The sequence below is a fragment of the Mytilus trossulus genome, chromosome 2 (assembly GCF_036588685.1).
Source record: "Mytilus trossulus isolate FHL-02 chromosome 2, PNRI_Mtr1.1.1.hap1, whole genome shotgun sequence".
NCBI lineage: Eukaryota > Metazoa > Mollusca > Bivalvia > Mytilida > Mytilidae > Mytilus > Mytilus trossulus.
In genome coordinates this window covers 92,883,868-92,900,759 of record NC_086374.1, presented here as the reverse complement: position 1 = coordinate 92,900,759, position 16,892 = coordinate 92,883,868, and the positions used below count along the sequence as shown (strand labels likewise).

Genomic DNA, 16,892 nt, shown 5'->3' with positions numbered 1-16,892 from the left:
TCCATATGGGGTACATATTTAATAAGGCGTATACATATGATATGGCTTTTTAAAAAATCACACAATGTATTATCCGTCAACCAAAAAATCCTCTGAACACTCACTGAGCTCTTGGGATTCTATTGGTGTCTTGGATTGATAAGGATGTGACATTGAAAAAGCCATAAAGCCATATGATTTTTTCTATAGTATGTATACAATACATATACTAGTATTTCACCACTTAATATAAAATCCAATTTTCGTAGAGTTTTAAACAAATATAGAAAAATAACTAAAACTACTAACTCTGGTGCGTTATGAAATAGAAAAGATATTTGATTTAACAATTGAAAACCATTATCCCCTTATATTATGTCAGCCTAGTGAGTTTGAAATGAATTATCAACAATAAAAGAATTTTAAATTTAAAATGGTTATTTTAGCACCTTTCAGGCATTTAAACTTGGCATGCTCAATGATAGATCAATACATTTTATTGTAACTGAAGAAACAATAAAAACATCCATATATCAGTGACAATAAAATAAAAGTCCCAAGAGGTTATATATATATATATAAATATCAAAAAACAAATTGACATATTTTTTGAATGGCTTATTTTTATATTGACCTACACATACTTAGGTATACCCCATATATATATACATACCAAAGTCAGGAGCCTCTGGCCTTTGCTGTTAGGGGGAGTGTCGGGGTGTCCTGATCCCGAAATCTGGGGCTTAAAAACATGAAATTGGAAATCTTGAATTTAAAGAAACTTAAATCCCTACATCCTAAAATTCAATAAAAGAATTCCAGGATCCCGAAATGATCAATCCCGAAATCCCAAGCTTTAAAACACCTGAACCTGACGTCCTGAAAAAGATCCTGCCCCCTCTTCGCTAGTCTTGTATGTTTAAGTTCATTTATAGTTAAACGTTTGTGTATGTGCAACGTTTTTTTCTCTTTATATATATTGGACAGTGGTGTAACAATTTAACCTAAAAACCTTAAAATAAGTTATATAGGGTTTGTCTTTTTAGCTAGATGGCACAAAGGACAAAAACAAAACACGACGTATGGCTCATTTAAGAGTACTCACAGTTTTACCACTGTGACAGTCATAAAATTGCTTAATATATTTATGTAATATATACATATTCCTCGTTTCTCGTTTTTTTATATAGATTAGCCCGTTAATTGGTTTTCCCGTTTGAATGGTTTTACACTAGTAATTTTCGGGCCCTTTAAAGATTGTTGTTCAGTGTGAGCCAAGGCTCCCTGTTGAAGGACGTACATTGACCCATAATGGTTTACTTTTTTTTAAATTGTTATTTGGAAGGAGAGTTGTCTCATTGGCACTCATACCACATCTTCCTATATCTTAATTAATATTATTTCATATTTACATTGTGATTTGTTAAATCTATAGAACTTTATAACTCTATTACAATGTTTTAACTGTAATAAACCATTCTAGTGTCTATGTCTATATCTATGAATTATAAATTATATAACCTCCTAGTCCACCATACATGGTAATAGTTGGAAGAGATATATATGCTATATAGAATATCACGTTTCATTTATTGCAATACAGATTTATACACTAAATAACACCACACTTTTTATATACCTTTAACAATGATTCAGTTTTACTTTCAATTTCAAGGTTATATTACAAGTAGTTAAAAATACGATAATTGCATCTTGATCGTGAGCTCAAGTGCATAAATTTACAACAAATATTTAAACTACCATAATTACATCAATTGTATATGTATAAGAAAGATATTTATACTGAACTCAAGATATTTTGAATTACTCAATTGACTGGTTCTCAGACAAAGAATTAAAATGACTTCCTGTTATAACGAGATATTTGATACTTATATATAGTTCACCTCTATTATTAAACCAAAAACAGTTCCATGAAAATGTTACTGTACATATAAAAATAGAAAGCATATAACTAGTGAAATTTAACTACGCTAAAGTTAAATCACAATGGAAAAAAGCTTTTTGAATTTAGAGACCATGTAATATATTGGGTAATCCAAACCGCAATTTAAATCATAATATAAAAAAACAAAACTTTCTCGAATTCTATTAAATGAAATTGGATAAATGTTTTTTAATTGAATTGTGGAATATGAACAGCTTTTAAAATCAATGATTAAAACTTGAATAATTAATCACATTGCAATGAATTTGGTATTAAATGAAATGGTCTGAAACATCTGTGTTTTTTATTTATTTCAGATTCATTATTTTTTAACATTATTTCAAAGCTCAATTATAATTAATCATATTAACATTATTTGAATTAGATAAACATTGATATATTGTCTCATTTAGTGGTGCTTTTTAAAAACTAGTTAATTAAAGGGTTTGCACGGCTCCAACATCTCAAATCTGACCTGCAACTTTGGAGGTTAGGCAGGTTTGGATGGCTACCTGGTCATTTGACCTTTTAAGATGTTGAAAATCTAGTATTTTTGACCTTAAATTTGCTTATAAGTGACCTTAGACAATTTTATATGTGACCTAGTGACCTAAGGTGTATCCTTCTGGAGACCCAAGGTGGTGTCAAAGTAAACAGATGTACATGTCATTTTGTATTAATGGCACCTTTTTGAGAAGTTTGTATGAAAATTTTCAAGCTTTAATATACAGAGATCCAGTATGTCATAATCAAATATTGGAAATTTAAATGCATTTCAAGCATTGACTTAAATACTTAAAACTAACAACTAAACAGTCAGCACATTAGGTGTATGATCAGCTGTAACACATCACTGGTGCTTGTGGTAGATAAGTGATACTTGGTGAAAACGGGTGATTTCTGGTGATCCAGATGGCAAAAATGGATGGCATTATTTGAAGTTAACTATATCATTGAATATATATAAGGCATTGGTATGGTTACTATGGTTGCTAATAAAATATAACTACCAGAGATCAAGAGACTACCAGAGAGCCGGACTGTGCAAGGGCTGTTAAGCCAGTCAAGGTCGTCAAAAACTTCCATTTGTTGCAAATGACATATATATACACATTCATTGAGCCAGCTCAAACCATCCACAATCACCTGAATTCACTGTGTAATTTGAAACAATTGTTTTTGATGGTAATACCTTTTGTGAACTGTAGTGATAACTTCAAACATTTCAGAAAAAAAGAAGGCATGGGATGAACCAGAGAATAAAGGTAGACAACTCTTGGGTATCTTGTGTTCTAAATGAATTATTTCCCTTTGTAAAACAGTGTCTTTCACCACTATTACATATGTATCACTTTTATAAAAATAATTAATGTATTAACTGTCTAAAAAGTTCACAATTAAGGGCTGTTGAGTTTTTTGCCAACCTTCAGAAGAAATTTAATATTTATGTAAAAGGTTCATGGATTCAATTTCTAAGTCTGTTTTTTTTTTTAATTATGTTCAATTCTTCTCTTTGAGATATATGTTCTCATGTAATGTAAATATACTGCAATTTATTTACATTTGATTGTTAACTTTCTAAAGTAGATCAAATTAAATACAATTTTTAAAAGTTCTTGTGAATATGTAAATTTTGGAGCAAATTTCTCCCCTGTTATCAACAATTTGTTTGTTGAGAAACTCAGTAATAAAGGACGAAAAAAAGTACCAGCCCAATTATAAACGACTTTGTTAACATTTCCTTTTCAAAATCAGATCAATTAATAAACAATCTCTTGAAGCAGTTTTTCAGTATCAGAATCTACAGATAAAATTTAATATATCCTAGGCTGCATGCACGATATCCATGCATGCATTTTCAGATAAACATTAAGTTGTGAACACATTAAGTTAGAACAAGAAATGTGAATGCATGTAAGCATGAAAATTAACATCAACAAATATCTTAGTAAATCACTAATTCTTTAATGAAAATGTCAAACTTTCTTATTTGTCTGAAGTTTGTCATAGATATACAGTTTGACCACATGTACAGTTTGACCACATGTACACTCACTTACTCACAGTCACAAAACTATAATACTCTAATATCTGTTTTCAGGTCTTAAATCATAAATTTAAATTTGTTTGTTTAGTTGCATTTTATTATTTTAAATATTGTATTATTGACTGAAATAAATTTATGATATTGTTTATTATCATAAAATTTTTGTTTAATTTAGTTACGGAATTACAAGTTATGACAACTATAGTCCCATTTAATCTTTGCAAGAAAAACTCATATAATTTTTTAAGTCATTATTGCATAATTTTATCATGATATATTATTATGAAGTAATTTCCATAGTTTTATTATTACATGGACAACTATAACTTGTCATTATAACATTTAAGTAAACATATAATGCTTTTCCCAATCTTTAATTAAATCAATTGAGAGTTACAGTTTTTCACCAATGATATTCTCAATATTTCTACCTCAATGAACAATATGATATTGATTTGAACTATATTGTTTACTTCTTTACATGTGATAAACTAGATCAATGCACAATGGTATTGATTTGAAGTACATGTATATTGTTTTCTTTTTACAGGTGAAAAACGTCAGTATGATCCAAATTTCAAGGGACCAATAAAGAACAGGTAAAGCTCACTCCTTTCCAATCCTAATCTGGTTTCAATTTAATATTACAACTAAGTAAGGTATCAGCTAGTATTTACCTTAATTTTGACCTCTCATAATTTATTATCTTTGCCATACATAAGTTTTCAAATTTGTTATAGTTATTTAAATGGATTTTGTCTACTTGGGAGTTTAAAGTACCTTTTCCACACAATCGTTGAAATGAGCTATAGAATTTATATTGATTTATTAAGATTAAAATTTTAAAGATTATTAAACAATGTTTATAATCTAAAATTGATGTGTAATAATGACAGCATGAACAATTCTGCATTGAAAAACACATATTAGCATTTTCCAAGTAATATAATTGTTTATTTTAAAGTGTACAGTTATAGCTTTTTTTTATATAATTGCTGCAAAGAATCATTAAATTTCATGGGCATTAATTTTTATGGAAAGATAAAAAATATTTATTGGATTTACTTGATTTTGTCAAATAGTTTGACAAGATCTTATCACAACTTGTATATTGTTGTTAAGACACTTAAATTTGTGGATTGTCTTTTAATACCCAAGAAATCAATAAAAGTTTTAATGCCCACAAATAAAACCAAATCCATAGTATCTGTATTTTAAATCTTGTATTGATTATCATTAATTGTCAGATATACAATATTTATTGTATTCATTTAAATCTGACAATTTTTTTTCTTATTTTAACAACAACAAAAACACAAATCCAAATAAAATTAAGAATGGAAATGGGGAATGTGTCAAAGAGACAACAACCAAACCAAAGAGGAAAAACAACTGAAGGCCACCAATGGGTCTTCAACACAGCGAGAAAAATCCTGCACCCACATTTGGATTTCAAATGGCTCATTAACAAAACAGTGTTATTCAGTAAACATGAACGTCATACTATACTCCCAAACTAGCTGTTCACCCTTCAAGGTCACACCAAAGTCTTGGAAACTTCTTTGGTAGTTGTTCCCCCTTCAAGGTCACACCAAAGTCTTGGAAACTTCTCTGGTAGCTGTTCACTCTTCAAGGTCACACCAAAGTCTTGGAAACTTCTCTGGTAGCTGTTCACCCTTCAAGGTCACACCAAAGTCATGGAAACTTCTCTGGTAGTTGTTCACCCTTCAAGGTCACACCAAAGTCTTGGAAACTTCTCTGGTAGCTGTTCACTCTTCAAGGTCACACCAAAGTCTTGGAAACTTCTCTGGTAGCTGTTCACCCTTCAAGGTCACACCAAAGTCTTGGAAACTTCTCTGGTAGCTGTTCATCCTTCAAGGTCACTCCAAAGTTGTATACTTCTCAGGTAGCTGTTTACCCTCCAAGGTCACACGGAAGTCTTGGAAACTTCTCTGGTAACCATTCACCCTTCAAGGTCACACCAAAGTCTTGGAAACTTCTCTGGTAGCCGTTCACCCTTCAAGGTCACACCAAAGTCTTGGAAACTTCTCTGGTAGCTGTTCACTCTTCAAGGTCACACCAAAGTCTTGGAAACTTCTCTGGTAGTTGTTCACCCTTCAAGGTCACACCAAAGTCTTGGAAACTTCTCTGGTAGCTGTTCACTCTTCAAGGTCACACCAAAGTCTTGGAAACTTCTCTGGTAGCTGTTCACTCTTCAAGGTCACACCAAAGTCTTGGAAACTTCTCTGGTAGCTGTTCATCCTTCAAGGTCACTCCAAAGTTGTATACTTCTCTGGTAGCTGTTCACCCTACAAGGTCACACGGAAGTCTTGGAAACTTCTCTGGTAACCATTCACCCTTCAAGGTCACACCAAAGTCTTGGAAACTTCTCTGGTAGCCGTTCACCCTTCAAGGTCACACCAAAGTCTTGGAAACTTCTCTGGTAGCTGTTCACTCTTCAAGGTCACACCAAAGTCTTGGAAACTTCTCTGGTAGCTGTTCACTCTTCAAGGCCACACCAAAGTCTTGGAAATTTCTCTGGTAGCTGTTCACCCTTCAAGGTCACACCAAAGTCTTGGAAATTTCTTTGGTAGTCTTTCACTTTTCAAGGTTACACCGAAGTCTTTTCTGTACACACATATATATAAATTATATAGACTTATTATCTTATAAATTATGTTAACACAGTAAGTTACAGATTGAACCCACTTTTCTATGTGTCTATGTGTATATTGTTTTTCATTTCAGATCATGTACAGATATAATATGCTGTTTGTTATTTATAATTTTCTTTACTGGTATGATCATTTGCTCCGTAATTGGTAAGTTGTATTACTGTTAGTTTATTTAAAGACATATCAGGAAAAGGTATCCATATATTTTGTTTCCTGTTTTTACTGATCTTCTTCTTTTCCTCACATATATATACCGGAATAAAAACAAAGATGTGGTACTATTGCCAATGAGACAACTCTTCTCAAGAGACCAAATGACACAGAAATTAACAACTATAAGTCACCTTACTGCCTTCAACAATGAATAAAAGTTGATCATACTTGATTTTAAGGTGTATGGATGAGTCCCTTCATTTCCTTAAGGACATGGTGTGAACCTTTATTTGAATGTCATGAATGAGATACATTAACAAACTATTATTATTAGAATGTTTCAGTAGCTGGTCTTCATCAGTTCTTTTGCTTTTTTAAGTACATAGTAGACCTATGACTCATCTAAATTTCACATAGAATTTAATTGAAATATTGTACATTTAGATCTTTGGTAATTTTATTACGTCATATAGTAATAGATAATGGTAAAAGATATTTATATATAAAACATAAAAGATTAAATGCTTTAAATTCATGATTTCCATAAGAAACTATTTATAGAATGAGGTAATATAAGTTCTGAAACAGGTAGTTTACAATCCCATGACATCATAAGAAATGTTACGTTTTAACATGTGTAAGTTAAGAGGGGGGATAGGACCTTTCTTGGGACTCCGGGATCGGGTGTTTTAAAGCTCTGGATTTCGTGATTGACCCTTTCGGGATCCAGGAATTCTTTTTTTTGAATTTCGGGACATCAGGATTTTGTGTTTTTAAGCCGGGATTTCATGTTTTTAAGCCCAGGATTTCGGTATTAGGATCCCTCCTACCCTCCCTCAGTAAAGAACAAAAAACTCTTTTGCACCTTTTATTCTGAAAATATTAACCAAATTTCACCAAATACTCAATTTCTACACATTGTGCTTAAAAGGTGACTGATATCATAGGCTTGCTTAGAGACTGAAAAATTTGTATTTTTATCTTAAGTATTATACATTGTATAATAATAATATAGACTATATTATAATACAAGTCTTTCAAGTTTTAACATTATAACTAGATATTTTTATAGATACACAAAAAAGTCACATTATATATCAACAGATGAAGTCGTCATTAAAAATATGTAAAATTTACCAAAATGTTGCATGCTATGTCTACAAAGAGTCCATTTTAAAAATGAAAAATGAATAAAGATATGTTACAAAAATCCATATTATATAAAATGCATAACAAGTATGGATAAGGTTGGTTCAAAACCCTTTTTCTATGATTTGGTATGGATTAAAAGTAAATTTTCATAACTACATGTAGTAGTAAATATTAAAAGAATTTTTAGGAAATCTACAAAATAATCACAGAAAGAAAACTTTTGCCTGTTTTTTTTTAACTTAATGAAGATGAAAAAAATTTGTAACTAGGTTCAAATTGGATACCCTTGATCATATTATATATTTTGGTAAATTATTAACTAGTTTTTGGACCCTCATATGGTCCAAGACCACAATTAATTTGTAGTACATTTCTTATAGAACATAAATGAAAATTTAAAAAATCCCACCTGCGTTTTCTCAATGAAATTTTTACAGTGTATTGTACTACTTTTGGAACAAATTATATCAAAATTATAGAAAACTTCATTGGCTCTAATTCAAAATATGGACAATTTTATGTTGAGGGCATCTTGAAATCTTTTGACAGCTTCCAAAGTGCTAATTTATAACCTTTTTCAGCTTAACCAAATACTACTTTCCTTTGCAATTCTGGACCCAAACTTTTTTTACAGTGTAATTTCACCCCCCTACTTGCAATTTGAGTCATTAAACATGGAGACATAAATTTGAAAGGGGTATATAAATTAATGGCAAGTAACCCACTGTCAACACTAGGGACTATATTCGTGAACAACTAAAAAGAACAAGGTAAATCAAGGGACAACAATTGTAGTCTCGGACCATATATAGAGCATAAAAATTAAAGCTGATGTTATTTTATGTTACAGGATACACAAGAGGTGATCCCTATAAGCTTATCTTACCAACAGATTCAAAAGGACAAATTTGTGGTTATGATGCAGTGTAAGTTACAATAGTATATGTTGGGGGGCGGGGCACTTTCATTATACAAGGTGATAGGACGTGCTGCTGGAATAGGTCACCTTTTCAAGCTTGAAAATGTGTGAATAGGTCAGGAAAACTATCAGAAATATATGTTAAGGTGGTACCTACCACTATAGGAATAAAAGGAATATTAAGCATCTCAATGATCAAAATTGGTGTTTGTCAAATTGCTATATAACCAGTGTAATTTTTCTGACAGTTGGTTCAAAATTTTCATTTTTTTTTATATTTTTCTATATTTTTGTTAAAGTGTCAAAAGTGAATACTTGTCAAAATTTAATGAAAATTAAACAAGACAAATTAATTTTAGTGTAAGTGTTGGGTACAACATTAAGGCGCGCTAGCGCTGTGTTCCCTGCTGTTTTTATCAACCAATTTTTCTCTTGTGGCAGTTGGGTATTCCACTTTTACATTACAGACCATAACATACCGCATGAAACTCAAACCATATGGGAAAAGGTTACAGTTTTACCTATAAAAAAGAAGATATGGTATTATTGCCAATGAGACAACTAAAGACCAAAATGACACAAACATTAACAGCTATAGGTAACCGTACGGCCTTCATCAATGAGCAAAGCCCATACCGCTTAGTCAGCTATAAATGGCCTCGATGAGACAATGAAAAACAATTCAAACAAGAAAACTTTTATATTAAAAAATGAACAAAAAACAAATATGTTACACATAAACAAACAACAACCACTGAATTACAGGCTCCTGACTAGGGACAGGGACATGCATAAATAATATGGTGGGGGTTAAACATGTTAGCAGGATCCCAACCCTCCCCCTAACCTGGGACAGTGGTATAACAATACAACATAAGAACGACCTATAGAAATAAGTTGAAAAAGGCTTAACTCATCAGATAGACAAAAAATAAAAGTGGACGTGGCTGGGTACTTATACATCCTGACACAAAAAGACACAATGAACAGATCTGAGAGTACTGGCAGTTATCTGACAGCTAGTTCAAAGCCTCTAACAATTACTAATAAAAAAATCATGCATCTAAGACTAAACATCTCAATATATGAAAAGGTATATATTTTTTATAAATCTAAATTATATTAAAAGGGTGGGGTAACAGAACCATAGCAACACCCCTTATCAATTAAGTATTGAAGTAGTCCCGCCCCTAAGAGATAGATTTAGGCTACAGCAACTGTTAAAGGTAGCTTATACATTGTACAGTAATTAATTACTTTGAAGACATATCTGCATAGTCCATATTTTCTTGTAACTTATATTTTTTTTCTTCAGAAATTAGGGCAGTTAGTTTCTTAATTGAATTATTTCATATTTTTTATGTCCAGGCCTTTATAGCAAACTATATTAAATGTTTTTTTTCTCATTGTTAAAGGTCATACAGTTGCCTGTAATTGCTTTAATACATTCCATTTGAACTTTGGTAGTTTGTTTTGTCCTTGGCAATCATAATACATCTCCTTATTTTCATATTACTGGTTAGAATTGAATTGTTAAAGCTTGAATCATTCACAGCTTGGGAGCTGTTTGCTGAATTTAAACAAAAAATAATATTAGATAAAATATTTGAAGGCCTTATCATACTTATTTATGATCTTTATTTTCTTTTCACAGAGTAAAAGATAAACCGTATTTGATGTATTTTGACATATCGACATGTGCACAAATGGGTGCTGCTGCTGCTGTGAGTGGATGTCCCACACCTGCGGTAGGTATTTTATGATATAGGCATCATTTGATGTGAACACCTACGGTATGTATTTGATGATATAGGCATCATTTGATGTGAGCTACTGTGAAAGGGATTTTATGGTCATCTCATGTTTACCTCGTCCTGAATATGCATGAAATATTTGCAACTGGACGTTAAGCAACCAATAATCAAATAATCAATCTAATGTTTACCTCATTTTAACTCTATAAAAAATATATATGAATTTAGTTTGTCCTTAATTTCATGGCTTTAGGTATAAGTATACCGTTACCATGAAATAGAGGAAGTTTGATACCTTAATTTAAGTAACCAGAATTGCAATATTTCATGTTAGTTTTTATACTGTGGATCTATTTATTTTGGAAGGTTCCAATTTATGTGGATTATATTAACATTTTTGGGGATATTTTTATTTTTTGTCATTGCTTTTTTTTTTCTTTTCAAAGGAATTTAATAATAATGTCTCTTTTTCCAAATGAATACCTCTTTTTATAACTCATCTATTTCTACCTAGTATAAATGAAGTAGAAATCAGATTGCTTAGTTTGTTCAAATTTAAAAAATATTTAAAGAATGTTCTTAAACAAGAATATATAGATATAGGAAGATGTGGTGTGAGTGCCAATGAGACAACTCTCCATCCAAATAACAATTTAAAAATTAAACCATTATAGGTTAAAGTACGGCCTTCAACACGGAGCCTTGGCTCACACCGAACAACAAGCTATAAAGGGCCCCAAAATTACTAGTGTAAAACCATTCAAACGGGAAAACCAACGGTCTAATCTATATAAACAAAACGAGAAACGAGAAACACGTATATATTACATAAACAAACGACAACTACTGTACATCAGATTCCTGACTTAGGACAGGTGCAAACATTTGCAGCGGGATTAAACGTTTTAATGGGCCCAAACCTTCTCCCTTTTTCTAAAATAATAGCATAACATCACAACATATAAAAACATACGATAAAATATCAATTAGCAGACTTAACTCAATCAAAAAACGTATGATTACACAAAGAACGAATAAATTTGATCTGCGATATCTGAATACAAATGCACAGTTAATTAAATATTAGAGACAAACAGTCATGACCAAAAGGCTATCAAACAAATTCAAACACACTGAGAAATATTTAACCAATCAATGTTCACTTTAGAAAAAAACCGGTTTTTTATAATCTTGAAGTTTATACAAATGTTGTAAGAATAAGTGAAAAATTGAAGATATTACAAATAATCAAAGCTGGTATACAGCCAAGATCCATATAAATAAAAAATGACAAAAAAGCATTATAAACAGTATCAACAGGTCGAATTAACAAGAAAATACGATTTGAGAGTACTCGCAGTTACTGACAGCTAGTTAAAAGCCAAAACCAATTAATAGTAAAAAATCATGCATCAGAGACTAAAATCGACTAAAACACATCACAGGGATTTAGTATTTTAACGTCATTAATAGTCAAAGAAGACATGACTTGTGCAATGCCAAAAATAAATGTATCAACAGGTAGTAGTATAGTGAAGAGCGACTTCTATAGAAATAAAAGTTAACGTGGCTGTGTCCCCTATACATCTCGCCTCAAAAGATAATGAAATTTAGTTATGTTTTAATTTGCTAATGACAAAATCAATATTAGTGCCAATGTGAACTATATTCAGAGATCTAATTACAATATTGGTACGATAACCCTTACTTATAAGTTTGTTTAAAGGTTCGATGAGTTTACAAGGATCACATAGTGATTTCCTCGCTTTAAGTACAATATTACCATAAAATTTAGGATGAGAAATACCATTTTTAATAAGCTTTCTACAGGTATAGCCAAATTTACTAATCAAATCTTTGTATCTATGAAAGAATTTAGTAAAAGTTTTAAGTAATTTATGGTATCGAAATCCCTGACACAACAATTTACCAGTGATGCATTGATTACGTTCGTTAAAATCTATGACATCAGAACACACACGGGCAAACCGAACGAGTTGCGATATATAAACACCGTATGATGGAGCCAAAGGCACATCGCCGTCTAAAAAAGGAAAATTAACAATAGGAAATGAAAAATCGTCTCTTTTGTCGTAAATTTTAGTGTGAAGTTTCCCGTTTGAAATTGAAATGTCTAAATCTAGAAAAGGACAACTGCTGCTGTTTATGTTAGATTTAGTTAAAGTAAGTTCGTTTGGGTAAATTTCTGAAGTATATTTAAAGAACTCTGGATTATTCAACGAAAAAATATCATCGAGATAACGGTAGGTATTTTTGAATGTATCAACCAAATGTAACAATGATGGGTCTTTACTGAGTTTGGTCATAAACTGAGATTCATAGCAATATAGAAATAAATCTGCTATTAAAGGGGCACAGTTGGTGCCCATAGGAATACCTACTACCTGACGATACACTTTATCGCCGAAACGTACATAAATGTTATCAAGCAGAAAGTTTAAAGCTTCAATCATATCCTCACATTTCCAGTAAGTGTATCTAGCATACTTTCCTTTTTCGTTACAGAAAAAGGCCTTAAACGAGTTACAGCAAATAAAATTACAATGAGATTTTTCGAAAGACCATTTTATCAAATACAAAAACTTTTTCTTTATAAGATTGTGTGGAAGTGTAGTGTACAGAGTAGAAAAATCATAACTGTCAACAGAATTGTAAGGACCATTGAAAGCATGTATTTTATCTAAAACCTCTAAAGAGTTTTTAACACTCCAAAAATAATTAATACCATTATTTTCATAAGCTTTATTACAAAAGTTAATAACCAGTTCTTTGATAGTAGTTAGGGAGGTGGTTAGAAGCACTGATAGATTAGTAGTAGAACACTTACTCGAAGCGGAGATGAAACGGAATTTAAATGGTTTTTTGTGTAATTTCGGTAACCAGTACATGGTAGGGACTTTCAAATGTTCGGAAGATGCTTTAAGCTGGGCAGTGGCAGTGGTATGCTTGTTAACGATTTGACTCTCTGTGGTGCGCACTGACCTGAATGTAGAGGAATTTATTATTTCGTTTTGAAGAACTTTCGTGTAGTATATGCGTCACACCACCACTACATTATTTGCTGCCTTGTCTGCCGGTACGAACACAAACCGCTCTGCGAGTACCTTGAGTTTGTTTTTTATTCTAGAAATGGGTATATCATGGTTCCTATTATTAATTTCAGAATTGTTTTCTAAATGAGATATTCGAATATCAACAGTATTCATAATTTTATTCAAATAACTGTCTAAAGATTTTTTATCGGATTTTTCACGTTTGCACCAATTTTTACAATAGGCAGACAGAGCGTCTTTAATGACCTGACGACACTGTTTCCAATCTATTGTAGATGGAGGACGGTATTTCGGTCCTTTCTTTAGAAAAGTTATGACTTCACGGTCATCGACTATGTTGAGGTCTCCTGTGATAACATGACCATAGGGAACATATTTAAAACTAGATGTTTCGCAATCTCAAGTGGAAGGAACATTATTTTCTATATTGACGTCTGTTGTAATTGACGTATAATTGAAAATCAAATTTCTGCTCGGTTTTTTATAAGAATACGAAATAATGGGTTGTTCTATATTATCAAAATATGGAGGTATTAAGCTATAGACAGAAGAGTCATTGAATATGCTAGACAAATTAATAAAATCAATACCTCTATTTATATATTTTAATTTGAGAAAATGTCGTTTACGATTTTCAGGTTTATCAATAATAGGAAAAAGCCTGTGATGACAAAAGGCTGTAATAATACGGGTGTATTCACAAAATGGGCTAAAAAAAGAAATTTTATCACACTCAAGAAAAATAGCATATAATTTACTTATAGGTATCTGACCCAGTTTGCATAATACTTGATGTCTGCCATTATTCTTTATTATAGATAACAGATCAGCAAGACTTAGTGTATAATTTATACGATGTTTAATACGTTGATTGCGGTTCTTGCGTTTACCATGAGACCTATTATTTCTAAGTCGTTTATCAACAATATTAATGACATCGATATGAGTTTTAGATATGTTCCCCTGCCCTAATATTTTATCATTTAGACCGAGAGGATAAGCTGTTTGAAGTCTTTTTATCCAAAACAATTCGCGAACTTCGCGTGATTTTTCAAATTGCTTGTGTGATTCTTCTGGTTGTTTTTGATACATGTATATACCATAACACTACACATGAAAAACAAACTAACTATATAGCACTCTAAATATACATAAACTAGTGGCCTCTGGATATTTAGCAGTCAACAAGACAATCCTATTACATGACTTTTACAATTTATAGCTTTGATGTCTATTGTACTTTACCAACTTATAATTTTTTCCAGGTGTGTCGAGCAGCCTGTCCAACCAGTTACTATGTATATATAGAGACGAAGGCGAGAGCACTTGGAACCTTAACACAGTCTGATGTGGACAAGATGATCTGTAAAGACTGGGCCACAACACAACCTTCTACCACTTCTACCTCTGTAGGTTCTCAGCATCATTATTGTTAAGAAATAATGAAGACTTTTCCTTTTCTTTTTACAATGATTTAATTATTATTAGGTCTTTCCACTTTTCTGTGGAAAGACCTATTGTTTTTCTTCTGATTATTTTTTTTTTCTTCCGCCTAATTTTGTTCTTGCGATAATCATTTGTTTCGCAATATGTCGCACAGATATTTGGTATATGATATCGAACAGTTTATGCACTTTTGAAATTTACCCTGCGTAAACGAATACTTTTCTTTGTAGGAGTTATCTTCCCAAACACTGTTTTCCTTGTTATTGCAACTCCTTCGCAACCGTAAAATATTATGACAAATTTATTTTACAAAATTGCTCGTTATATCCTCAGCATGATTTGTCCTATTTTGAACGAAGCGATATGAACGCTCCATATGAGAGTTATTTCCCCTTATGCATTTGTTATAAGTGATATGCATTTCTATCTTGTAAACCATAAGTGCTAGAGACCTAGGATCTTTTGATTTGAGGTCCTTGGTCCAAAAAAAATAAAATTAGGTCAAGGTCAAAGGTCAAGGTCATATTCTAATTTTTTTAATTTGGCTTATTCTCTCTTATTTCCAGAAACTGTATAAGATAACGACAAATTATTTTACCTAAATTGTTTGTTGCGACATGTCGTTACACGTAAATTTTGATTGCAAGGGTACGTTGAACGTAAAAGGGAGTTTTATCCCCTCTTGTATTTAAAAATACGCGTTTGGTGATATAACTCATTAACTAAATATAATTAAGACCTATGGTCTTTTGATTTGAGGTCCTTGGTTTATGACCTTGAAATTGATCTCAAGGTCATAGCTTAATTTGACGTTCTAGATATTGACCTTTGACTTTATTCTATATGTATACATGATAAAGCTTTAAAACTTTTAGAAAAAGGTATCAAACCATTAAACCTTGAAAAAAACCCACCGGGAGTGACCTTTTGTAAACGGGAAGTAGCTATTTCTTGTACTTTATTAATATAAAAGTATATAGAACCAGATATTTTTGGAATCAGTGTCAAGTAAATATTCAAATATAATCGTAAGTAACATTTTTCAAACCGGAAGTAACAAATTATCTCCCTTATTTAAAAAAAAAATGTATAAAAACAATATATTTTTGGAATCAGCTTACTAGGAGCTATCATTTGACGATTGAAATGATATTTTAAACTTAGTTTCACAACTTTTCATATCAAAATACATTGTTTTGATGGAAAGACCTTCAATTGTTCTCTGAACAATTGGTTTTTAATTTTAATATGACATGCTTCTTTCGCTTTGTAAACAACACTATTATAAAATTCTTGATTTATCTATACTTAGCACAGACTCAGAGATATACATGATTGCTAATGCTAATGCTCAGAATAAAATTGGAATATCACGGCCCAGGCCATGCGTAAATTTCCAACAAATCTATGGCTTCTATGATTTTTTTCTTAAAATTTAACACCTTCTGCAAGAATGCTGGATTTCGATTGGTTGGTAGCCAGTGTATTTTTGCATATTCTTACCTTTTTTCTCATTTCAAAGAATTTTCATCTTAGCCTAGTGGCTGTTGGAAATTAATCGTCGCTTAACTGGTATTTTTCCCAAATACCCTTCCATATCATGATATATCTGTTCTAATTACACCTTATGTAAGAATCCATGGTTTTGATTGGTTGATAGCCAGTGTATTTTTCACCAATTTGCTGTTTTCGGGGTATTTGCTAAAAGGATATGCCTTTTTTTCCCTCTCTGCCGTGGTATTTGC

The 16,892-nt window shown here is 31.6% G+C and overlaps 1 protein-coding gene across 6 annotated transcripts in view; it reads left to right on the top strand.

Annotated features, from left to right (window-relative positions):
* Positions 1-16,892, top strand: part of LOC134708379 (choline transporter-like protein 2) — a 47,600-nt gene that overhangs the window by 11,478 nt on the left and 19,230 nt on the right. For 3 of the 6 annotated variants that reach the window (XM_063568861.1, XM_063568862.1, XM_063568865.1), the window contains 6 exons: positions 3,157-3,192; positions 4,525-4,573; positions 6,723-6,796; positions 8,805-8,880; positions 10,528-10,621; positions 14,967-15,110. In XM_063568861.1, the coding sequence (XP_063424931.1) occupies positions 3,157-3,192; positions 4,525-4,573; positions 6,723-6,796; positions 8,805-8,880; positions 10,528-10,621; positions 14,967-15,110 (473 nt within the window). The remainder of the gene's footprint in view (positions 1-3,156; positions 3,193-4,524; positions 4,574-6,722; positions 6,797-8,804; positions 8,881-10,527; positions 10,622-14,966; positions 15,111-16,892) is intronic. The other 3 variants (XM_063568863.1, XM_063568864.1, XM_063568866.1) reach the window with 1 other exon arrangement.